Raw genomic sequence first — 12,259 nt, forward strand, 5'->3', positions numbered from 1 at the left:
AGGTGAAACCGGAATTTTTTGAAACCGGGTCCCAGAGTGGAAAAATTTGAAAATGCCGGCTTGGCGTTGTCGTGTGGACGGGGCAATCCGTATATTTTCTGAAACGATGATGTCATCACCCCACGTGTCGACCCTAGTCAGACGCGCTAACACCACAAAACAGCACCAACAACAGCAATAGCAGACTCTACATGCTTGTGTTCGTGCTGCAGAAGCTAGTGAACCAAAATAAAGTGTTATTTCTAAGCTTTGCTAAAGTTTGTATTCAGCGCGCAAGGTTTATGCGCATGCTCCAAGTCTTCTTCGCTGCTTTAAGTGCATTTCTGCGGCAGAATTACAGCGCCACATAATGGTCTGGCATGTATACTACATCGTTTTGAGTCGTTTCAGTGGTTTCGTGTGGACGCAGATATTTTTTGAGACGAGGAAAAAAAAAGATCGGTTTAGGGTAAGCTCCGGCTTCGTGTGGACGTAGCCTCAGAGACAAGGAGAGATAAATCCTACTTCAACCTGATAACGGTAGGCTATATATCTTAATTTATTTTCTTATTATTTCTCTTGTGGCCCATAAACTGTATGTAGTGGATGAAAAAATGAGAAGAGAAGTATTTCGTATTAAACAGGTTGTTTTTGAAGTGAAGCTGCTTTTCATTGACTGATTATTGCAGTCTTCGAACACACTGTTAATAATTTTAATTATATGCCTTTAATTCATTGTATAAATGTCTTTAATTCATTGTATAAATGTCTTTAAATAATTTTCAGTGAGGAGTAATTATAAGCTAATCAAATCTTTTATTATCCTCGGAGTGCGTCAGTTAGCCTATGCGGTGATGCGCTATAAAATATTGCGGGCCAAATGAATTGTAATATCAATTTAATATTAAATAGGCCTACCCTATACTACTACTACTACTGCTACTACTACTACTACTAATAATAATAGGCTAATTATTATTATTATTATTATTATTATTTAATATATGAATTGGAAATGCTAAATCCTCTTGATATCCATAGCTGATGCTTTTGATATCTCTGGAAACATACTGTCAATCGGCGCATCCCAGTACGTGAGTTTATCGTGCATATTTCAGACGCATAGTGTGAGCAGTCGAGTCACGCCTCGACCATCGGACCGCATAGTGTGAGCACATAAATCGTGCGTTTTGGTTTTCCATCGCACGCGATCTACTCGTACAGTGTGAGTTGGTAACCTTGCTGAAATCGCACAGATATCGCACAGTGTATGCTCGCCTTTAGTTACTGTTGCTTTGTCCGACTATGGCGGGCCGGAAGGTCCAAAAATATGGCTACCGACTTGTCGCGGGAATTCACTATACAATTGCCAGCAGCCACTGAGTTTACCACTGATAGGCCGGCGGTGCATCTGCATACACACTCTCCTCACGCAGCGACTCACCACTCACCACTGACTCTCCTCAGCCGGCGACTCACTTTCCTCACGCAACGAACGACTCACTTTCCTCACACAGCTGACCACTGACTCTCCTCAGCCGGCGACTCACTTTCCTCACGCAGCGGACGAATCACTTTCCTCACGCAGCCGGCGACTCACTTTCCTCACGCAGCGGACGAATCACTTTCCTCACGCAGCCGGCGACTCACTTTCCTCACGCAGCCGGCGAGTCACTTTCCGCAGCCGGCGACTCACTTTCCGCAGCCGACGACTCACTTTCCGCAGCCGGCGAGTCACTTTCCGCAGCCGGCGAGTCACTTTCTGCAGCCGGCGACTCACTTTCCTCACGCAGCATTAACTCTCCTCACGTTTCTTTTCAAATACTGTGATGGTGCAATAACTAACTACATCTAGTAAAATTGATCATTTTTGTGTTGTAAATGTAATTTATTCTGAAGCAATATTCCCATCAGTGTTCTGTAAACTGTTACTGTTAAGATGTAAACTGTTAATCATCAGATTTGTATATGCCCCCTTAAAGGGATAGGTCAATCAAAAATAAAAATTCTGTCATCATTGACTTACCTTCTAGTTGTTCCGAACCTGTATGAGTTTCTTTCTTCTGTTGAACTAAAAATATATTTTGAATGTCAGTAAACAAACAGCTGACTGTAGCGAGTGACTTTCATAGTAGGAAAAAAAAAAAAATATGGAAGTCACTGGCTACCATCAACTGGTTACTGACATTCTTCAAAATATCATCCTTTTTCTTTCTTCTGTTGAACTAAACTCATATAGGTTTGGAACAAACTAGAGTGTAAGTCAATGATGACAGAATTATCATTATCATTATTATCATCAATTATCACAGGTTTAACGATCCCTTGAAATTGATTGTCATGGCATTTTTTTTTTTTTTTTACCTTTTTAAAAAGGTACTTTTCCCCTAACCTTGGCTATCAGTCTCATGTTAATTAGAATAACTCACTGTAGGGCTTTTACCGTTATTTTTTCCACGGCAGAGGAAACAGAATCTGCATCAGAAGTGGCATTTAGATGCATGTATAAAATTGAATATGAATGTGCAAAACAAGCATGAAAAACACTGTTTAACAACTTTACAATAAAGATCTATAAAGCTTTTGTGGATTTTACAAATTATCTTTAATATACAATATTCTGAAAAAGTGACATTTCCCTTTTTGCAAAGTTCAAATGTTGATAAAATATATAACTTTAACTAAAGATACATTTTTGATTTGCAGCTGTCATGCTTAAACACTGGTTCTGCAGATTTTTGACATTTCAAAATTGCATTGTTTTTGTAACCATCACATTAGACTCAGTGAAACAGTCACTGTTTAGGGGCCCAAGCTGTTGGTGCCTTGTTTAAAATGTTATTTGTAGTGAATGCTCTTTTGAATAGTGTTATCAAATAAGGAATCTGTTGTAAGCTGATTAAATTTTTTTTTAAAAAAAAACATGAAAGTAGCGTATACCATAAACTAATGTGATGGTTACAAAAACAATGCAAATTTGAAATGTCAAAAATCTGCAGAACCAGTGTTTAAGCATGACAGCTGCAAATCAAAAATTTATCTTTAGTTAAAGTTATATATTTTATCAACATCTGAACTTTGCAAAAAGGGAAATGTCACTTTTTCAGAATATTGTATATATTGTATAAAGATAATTTGTAAAATCCACAAAAGCTTTATATATCTTTATTGTAAAGTTGTTAAACAGTGTTTTTCATGCTTGTTTTGCACATTCATATTCAATTTTATACATGCATCTAAATGCCACTTCTGATGCAGATTCTGTTTCCTCTGCCGTGGAAAAAATAATAAAAGCCCTAGAGTGAGTTATTCTAATTAACATGAGATTGATAGCCAAGGTTAGGGGAAAATTACCTTTTTATAAAGGTAAAAAAAAAATAAAAAAATGCCATGACAATCAATTCCAAGGGACAGTTAAACCTAAATGATAATTCTGTCATCATTGACTTACACTCTAGTTTGTTCCAAACCTATATGAGTTTAGTTCAACAGAAGAAAGAAAAAGGATGATATTTTGAAGAATGTCAGTAACCAGTTGATGGTAGCCAGTGACTTCCATTTTTTTTTTTTTTTTTCCTACTATGAAAGTCACTCTCTACAGTCAGCTGTTTGTTTACTGACATTCAAAATATATTTTTAGTTCAACAGAAGAAAGAAACTCATACAGGTTCGGAACAACTAGAAGGTAAGTCAATGATGACAGAATTTTTATTTTTGATTGACCTATCCCTTTAAGGGGGCATATACAAATCTGATGATTAACAGTTTACATCTTAACAGTAACAGTTTACAGAACACTGATGGGAATATTGCTTCAGAATAAATTACATTTACAACACAAAAATGATCAATTTTACTTGATGTAGTTAGTTATTGCACCATCACAGTATTTGAAAAGAAACGTGAGGAGAGTTAATGCTGCGTGAGGAAAGTGAGTCGCCGGCTGCAGAAAGTGAGTCGCCGGCTGCAGAAAGTGAGTCGCCGGCTGCGGAAAGTGACTCGCCGGCTGCGGAAAGTGAGTCGCCGGCTGCGTGAGGAAAGTGAGTCGCCGGCTGCGTGAGGAAAGTGAGTCGCCGGCTGCGTGAGGAAAGTGATTCGTCCGCTGCGTGAGGAAAGTGATTCGTCCGCTGCGTGAGGAAAGTGATTCGTCCGCTGCGTGAGGAAAGTGAGTCGCCGGCTGCGTGAGGAAAGTGATACGTCCGCTGCGTGAGGAAAGTGAGTCGCCGGCTGAGGAGAGTCAGTGGTCAGCTGTGTGAGGAAAGTGAGTCGTTCGCTGCGTGAGGAGAGTGTGTATGCAGATGCACCGCCGGCCTATCAGTGGTAAACTCAGTGGCTACTGGCAATTGTATAGTGAATTCCCGCGACAAGTCGGTAGCCATATTTTTGGACCTTCCGGCCCGCCATATCCGACAAGCCGTGGCGCTGTCACGTCACACGCAGTGAAAAATACATCGTGGAGCAAAGAGGATACTGGCAACACGTCGACAGACAAGACAGAGCAGGTTACTTACGATATTAAACAAAGTCCCAGCTTTCAAACTGTGTAGTTATTAAAGAAATTCAAACAATAAAATCCGTTTTGTGGCTCTTTAATGTGTCGTGACCATGGTCGTGACGGATTGCTAGCGCCTCAGCTCAAGAGGCTCGTAAACCGATCATCTCTTCCTACTAGTCCAATTATAGCGTCAAATAATGAGTGAACACGAGAATTGAATGTTCTTTCAAACGCGGAAAGACGTCAATATACACATTTTTCAAGTTTAACTACACCGAGGTTAATCTTTTTGCTCAGGGGGGAGAAAAATAAAACTGTACCATGTGTTTTGGGCTTGTTTTCACAGGCCTGGTTGCTTATTTGTCTCGCGAGATCTGGCAACACTGTCAGCAGGGGGAACACACATTCCAAAGGGAACAGAATCGGCTGCTACAACGGACGGTGAAAAGGGAAACCACCAGGTAAGAAGGAGGAAAGAGGAATATAAGGTATTGTTTGTAAGTCTGCTACTGAGTCTGTTAATGTCATTAACCCTTTGAAACTAACTAAAACACTTAAAGAAACATTATAGGACGATTGAAAAGTATTAAGAGGAATGGTAAATTGATGTTGTTCGAAACTTCTGAGGCAGCCTAAGTTTAATGATCCACAGCAAAATAGCGCGAGCTTTGGTGAGAACTAAACAAATAATTACTAGGCTACAGTAGTAATTTCTCGATAGAGATGATATCAAAGTGGAAATGTGATGGTCAAAATTGTACATTAATACACAAACTGTGCAGAAAACGCAACTTCGGAAGCCTTATTTATTTTTCTAGCTCAACTATCACTGAATGAGACAGGAAGTGAAGCTAACATTGGATTCGGACGTGCCTTGATGCCTTCCTACCTTGAAATGTGTCCTCATTTTCCAGTTTTCGGACGAATAGGCGCCGATTTTGTGGGTGTTCGGGGGCTGGAGCACCCACGGAAAAATACGAGATAGCCTATTTTCCATTGATTTAAACCAATAATAAATAGATTTCAGCTTTCAGACACGATTTTCACTTTTTTAATAGTTTATTTAAGGATGTTTCTGACGCGTTATTTTAATGACAAACGTCGAGAACGCATCCAAGTGATGCGCGCGCACAAATCTCTCAAGTCAGGCAGATTATGAAGGTAAATCAGCAGCAAAACTCGAGAGATTGCTGATTTGAATGTGAGAACTTTTGTATTAATATTTTGTAAATTGAAATTTACACTCACAGCCCTGATGTAAAACATAGACATAGACTGATCACATGACAGGAACCAAGAAGTAAGCCAGTATAAAGGAGGCAAACAATCAGCCTTCATTACAAACGTGATCACGTGCGAGATGGACTGTGGAGTTACATTTTACGGAATTACCTTTCCAGCAAGCCACATCACTTTTCCATTGGATATCACTTTCAGGACTTTGTATATACACCGGTGGACACTTTCACATTGGGACTTTATCAGCACTCTACTAGGACTCTTAAGGACTGTTTTAGGGTATGGTGTAAATGGACTCCACGCTTTTAAACAGCCTAAGTTATTCTAGTTTTGTGTTGTTTTAAGTTCCATGTGAATATTGTAAATACACCTTATTTATTCATTTCTGTTGTCTGTCTCATCTTTTTAAACAAAAGCTCACACAGTATAATCTGGCCCTAATTTTAATCAATGTAAAATCGACCCATAGGGCCGATCGTTACAGACTTTACTACTCTTTTGCTGTAATATAAAACCAGTTAAAAGATATTTTATTTCTGCATGCCAAGTCGCACTGGCTGGCATTGTTCATTGGTCAGGCATCGACCAATAAAACAGCTTTTATTTATGTGAATGCCATTTTACACCAGGTGTGCCTCATACTTCCTGAAAAGTGAAGCTGTGGGCTCTTTGATTGCCCCCTGGTGGCTGGATGCAGTACAGGTCAAAAACCCCACACTCTCCATGCAGACAAACGGGACTGGAGTTAAACTAAAAAAATAAATTACACTTCCAATAAAATTTTCCTAAAGATGGTTTTGGTCATTTAAGGTAGTTGTTATCATGCTGATATGTTCAATTGTTTGTTTTTGTGATACGTTTGATTTTTAGCTAGCAATTTGATGCTATAGAAACGAGGCGTGTCGTTATGATTGACAGTTGATTGACAGCTTCTCTGAGGACTGTCGGAGCTTCAAAGGGAGATTGAAGAAATAACTAACTATTAATTTTCAATTAGTTTTTAAGATAAGATAACATGCCTAACGTTAGCCACGACGGGATAAAGCAAGTTATTATTATCTGGCAGTTAGCCTACAAATTATTTTTATGGGTAGGCTATAAAATAGAATTTGCTGTTTCACAAATATTATTGCTTTAGAAACAGAATATTATTTACATGTAAAAATTGTGAATAATTTATATATTTAAAATACATCAATTACAATATGTTGTTTCGACCTTGTTATCACTAGTAATTTATTTGAAAACGAACAATGTACATTAATAAACATTCAAATAAATGTAAATTTCTCTTTGCCAGATGTTAATAAGCCAAATGAAAAAGGAAGGAGGATAAGAAAAATATAATAAACTATAGATAATAAAACAAAGAGGTGATCTGATTTACACTACACTAGGTCTGAATTGAATTATGTACATTGTACATCTTAATGAATCACGCTACAAACATTACAAACTACAAACATTTCATTTCACATGTTGGTATTAATTCAAGGGTTCACCCAAAAATGAAAATTTTGTCATCATTTACACACCCTCAAGTTGTTCCAAACCTGTATACATTTCTTTGTTCTGCTGAACATAGGAAGGAAGACATTTTGTATCCAGTTTGTAACCAGGCCACTTTGGGGCACCGTTGACTTCCATAGTAGGAAAAAAAATATTATGGAAGTCAATGGTGCCCCAGTTTCAGTTTCCCACATTCTTCAAAATATCTTCCTTTTGTGTTCAAGAGAACAAAGGAATGTATACAGGTTTGGAACAACCAGAGGAGGAGTAAATGATGACAGAATTTTCATTTTTGGGTGAACTATCCCTTTCAGTGTTTATAATGCTAAAACTTGAAAACTTCAAAGAATTTTAACCCAAACTGACTGGGTTTCTAGAGAGCAAAGGTTTTGTGAAAAAAGTGGAAGACAAAATCTGTTTAAAAAAAAGTAAAAAATTGGATTTTAGCTTTAATGTACTTGTCCGGTCCGAACTAACAAGGATGCAGGTATTGAGAAATGCCTCTTGTGAGTGTCAGTTCTCTTTCTGACATCCTCTCGAAATGCCGGAAGCAATACATCCTTGAAAATAAGGTAACTTAGCAATTTTTATAAAGTTGATTTGACGTTTGACATTCAATATTCACAAATATAAAGACGGAACCGTCTCTAAAGTTACACCTGACATTGGTATGCATGTTTCTAACTTTAATAACATCTGAAGAGAATAATTTACAGTCATAAAACCAACTGTGAAGTGTTCATCTAGGTGTCAGCTATGATGCACCTTTCATATTTTTTTATATTTAAATATACTGTCAAATCATATGAAAAAAATTATGTATTTCATACTCTATATGGAGTCAGAAATTTGTCATCATTTAAAGCTCAATCACATTTGAAGGCAATAATTTACAGTCATAAAAACATGTCAGCTATGATGCAGTCAGTTTTATATTTTTGATATTTGCTGAAATAAACTGTCAAATCATATGTAAAAATTGCTATTTTCACTTCTATATCAAAAATATGAAAGGTGTGCATCATAGCTGACATGTTGGTTTTATGACTGTAAATTATTGCCTTCAGATGTTATTGAGCTTTAAATTATGACATATTTATTTATGAGCTCATATATAGTAGTGAAAAATAGTGTTTTTACATATGATTTGACAGTGTATTTTAATAAATATCACAAAAATGAAAGGTGTGCATTAGTCATGTGACGGTATAAAATTTTCATGTTGTGATTAATGGCCCTTCGCTAAGCCACGCCCGAAAACCGACACGGGCCAATCGTAGTTTAGCAATCGTAACTAGGCGCGGGAGGTCTGTCAAACTTTCGAGCGAGGGAAACATGCCGAAGTGTTGTGCGTATGGATTGGTGTAAATCTGATACCCATTATCCTTAAAGTTTGAACAGGGTGGTGGAATTTTTTCCCTTCCCGAAACCTAAAACCCAAGGGGAGAAATGTCGGTGTTCTGACAATTTGTGCTACCCTGTCAGATTTTGCTACCTCCCATTGAAACAGTGGGTAACGTTAGCAAAATCTGACAGCGAAAAATGCTACCTACCAGATTGTGCTTCCAGCATAATATTAATGTGGTTTATGGCTTTATTAACATCTATACCTACCCCAACCCTTAAATCTACCCTTATAATAATGTAAGTACAGTAGTTTAACAGTAGTAGCACAATATGATATAGCATTAATCGTTAGAACAAGTATAAATCGATAGCGAAAAATGCTACTTATCAAATTGTGCATTATTAATGTCTACACCTAACCCAACACTAAACCTACCCTTACAATAATACAAATACAGTAATTTTGTGTTATTTATCATGACAACAATGATGTAATATTGATGTGCACACATGCAGTAAGCCCGGGTAGGACAATCTGACGGTTAGGTTAGCTAGCTAGCTAACTCAGCACATCATTGCTTGGAAATAATGACAGTTCTTTGTTCATAATGCATATATTTGAACGTAAAATAATATGAATAAAGGCAAGGCGGGGTAGCTGGCACGATAAAAATATAAGCGAGAGAATGTTATCATTGCAAAGTGGTCAGGCTAATGTCATGTGTTTATTCCACAAGACTTATGGATAAACTTTGATTTATAATTATTTGGTTAGTTTCACAAATTTCACTTAACCTGCTGTGGATGAACAAAGCTGTTCCTCAATTTGTGTGTATAGGTTTTAGCTCAAATTTTGATCAAATTATTTTCTAATCGGTTGCATATATTATGTTGTGGATATATCCCTCGAATGCACACTGCAGTCCCTTTTGTCTTGATCTCTCAGATATTTCACCTGTACACCAAAAATGACTAATTATCTCCTTGGAAATGTCTAACGGTGCATACACACTGTAATAGACTTGTCAGGTGTGAAAGCTTGACAGGTGTAGCAACAGTAACTAAGGAGGGCGGGGCTTAGCGAAGTGTCCATTGCTGAACTTTTATCACGGTATACGGTATCACGATATTGAAATAAGTTGCAAAAAAGTTTTGTCGTAGTATAACAGGTTTAAGAACTCTTTTTGTAATAACAAAAAGAACTCTGAATGTTTGAATACAATAATACAATACACAAAAAATATATAAAGTAAAATTTTAGAACAGATTAAAGTGCAAAAGAATTAGGCTATAAAGAGGTAACACTTACAATAAGGTCTCATTATTAAATGCATTAACTAAGATTGAGCAATAGCTACATTTGTTACAGTTAATGTTTTTGTTAATGTTATTTAAGAAACACAACTGATTATTGTTAGTTTTATCTCAGGTCCATCTTTTGATTTCAGTAATGTTATTAAACAGTAACTAAGAAATTAACATTAACTATGAATAATTAATGCTTTATAAGTATTTTTCATTGTGAGTTTGGTAATAATGAATTAACATGTTAACTAATGAAGCCGTATGTCTCAAAGTTTTACTGAACAATAAATAATCAGAACATTTCTAATCATTAGTGTATGTTGTAGTACAGATTAAAATATAAAAATGTTTAAGTCTGAAAATAAATTGCCTATTAAGTCTTTAAGTATTAATTATTATTTGGTGCTGTGATGAACAACATTGAGATTATAAAAAACTGAATGGCTGTTTGAGGCATTTTAAAAACTTCACTAGCCCAGTTGCTTTGTTTGCAGGGTTTCCGGGGTAACCGCTGCATTTCTGCTGTTCCATCAGCGCCCTCCTTCACTCGTTCCGCCATGTGCTTCTCATACACGTTTGGCTTGTATACATCTGAGCGCGTGTCCCTTTGATGCAGAATACAGCGGTGTTGTGCATTTTATACAGTTGATGGGAAAAGTATTCTTAAATGCATTATAAAAAATTTAATAATTGGTAATAAATTATTTACAGTTTTTTGAAGTGCCCACGATAACAATATTGTGCATATTCATTATCGTGATATATCGCATTACCAAATATCAGCACATGTCTAGTTTGCATCATAGCTGACACCCAGATGAACACTTTACTGTTGGTTTAATGACTGTAAATTATATGTTATTGAAGTTAGAAACGTGCATACCAATGTCGGGTGTAACTTTAGAGACGATCCTGTCTTTATATTTGCGAATATCGAACATCAAACCAACTTTATGCCAGTAATGTCGCAAAACTCATGCTAAATAAACTTGTTCTGCTGGTAAGACTCCTAACACAAGCTTTTAACACTATGACTTATTTATTTCCATTTAAGTGTATTAAATATCCTTAAAGTTCTTAATTCACATTCACTTTTATATTGTTGTTTATTATTGTTTGTGTTTCTATTCTTGCAGAGAAATGAACTGACTGAGATGGACGGTTTTAACAGTAGGTCAAACTAGGCATTTTCTAATTTCTAATTTTCTCATTTTTTTGTTTCATGGTTTTGGGTGTAATATGATTTCATCAGACACGGCGAAAGAACTTAATCTTTCAAGCTTTATTTTTGGTCTATAAAGTGCTTTTTAAAAAAGTTAGGGTGAATTATGTGGAGTGAATTTTGTCTCAAATATAATTCACGCAAGAAACATGATTCATGCATGCAAGAAATCGAATCCACATGCACAAAAAAACAATTCATGTGTGTAGAAAAAAAAAAAAAATCACAAAAAGCAATTAACATGCACAAAATAAAATTATATATTCATAAAATACATTTCACACACGCAAAACACAATTCATAGATATACAACTGTGCACAAAAAGTTTTGAATGTTTGAAACTTACGAGTTTATCCTCACATTCACGTGTGAATCAACTTGGATTTGTGTGTGTATTTCTGAGACAGTCCTGCACCAGGACCTGACACCTGACACCTCCCACCCAGGTAATTTGTACTCTTTAGCCAATCAGATTGAAGCTTATCAATTGACCAATCATTATCACGTGACGGTGTGCCTACCTAGGTGTTACATTATCAGCTGTCGACCAGTACTGTGTTTGCTGAAGTAAACAAAGTTAGAGATCAGTTGAAGCTATAGTTTATTAACTATTAACAGACATAAGCAACTGCTGTGGTAATCAGATGTCCCATTTTGTCCAAAATGAAGAGGAAGTGAAGCTTGCTGTGCACACTGCTGTGCCTAGGGGTGTACAACATTGACAAAAACATTAGATCAATCAGAGATTTTAATCAATAACGACAATTAAATGATATTTTGTTGAGCGTGTTACTGTGCTGATACCTTGGCAGGTTTGGGACTGTGGTGGACAGCTGACTCAGGAGTTTTTAATATTCTTCATATTCTGTGTGATGGTCAGTTTACAGCAGTTACAATGTTTCAATTGATTTTTTTTTTTACCTTTTATGGGCATTTTTACCTTTATAAATCAATTTAAGCCACATTATACATGCAAAATCATTTGTCAATTTCATAAATTTAATCAAATGTAGTTATAATAATAAGACACAATAGGACTGTTGCAATTAGGGCTGCACGATTAATCGCATGCGATTGTCACACGCAGATGATGGCGATTTAGCGGTAATCAGGGAACCGGCTTTACTGACGAAATGCGCGTGACAATCGCATGCGATTAATC

The 12,259-nt window shown here is 36.6% G+C and overlaps 1 protein-coding gene across 3 annotated transcripts in view; it reads left to right on the plus strand.

Annotated features, from left to right (window-relative positions):
- Positions 1 to 4,826: 4,826 nt before the first annotated feature.
- Positions 4,827 to 12,259, plus strand: part of LOC125252529 (NACHT, LRR and PYD domains-containing protein 1 homolog) — a 38,477-nt gene continuing 31,044 nt past the window's right edge. For 2 of the 3 annotated variants that reach the window (XM_048165901.1, XM_048165902.1), the window contains exons 1-2: positions 4,827 to 4,935; positions 11,011 to 11,044. In XM_048165901.1, coding sequence (XP_048021858.1) covers positions 11,029 to 11,044 — 16 coding nt within the window. In that variant the 5' untranslated portion in view covers positions 4,827 to 4,935; positions 11,011 to 11,028. Of the gene's footprint in view, positions 4,963 to 11,010; positions 11,045 to 12,259 lie in introns of all 3 variants that reach the window. The other variant, XM_048165903.1, reaches the window with a different exon arrangement.

This window comes from Megalobrama amblycephala, linkage group LG18 (assembly GCF_018812025.1).
Source record: "Megalobrama amblycephala isolate DHTTF-2021 linkage group LG18, ASM1881202v1, whole genome shotgun sequence".
Lineage (NCBI taxonomy): Eukaryota > Metazoa > Chordata > Actinopteri > Cypriniformes > Xenocyprididae > Megalobrama > Megalobrama amblycephala.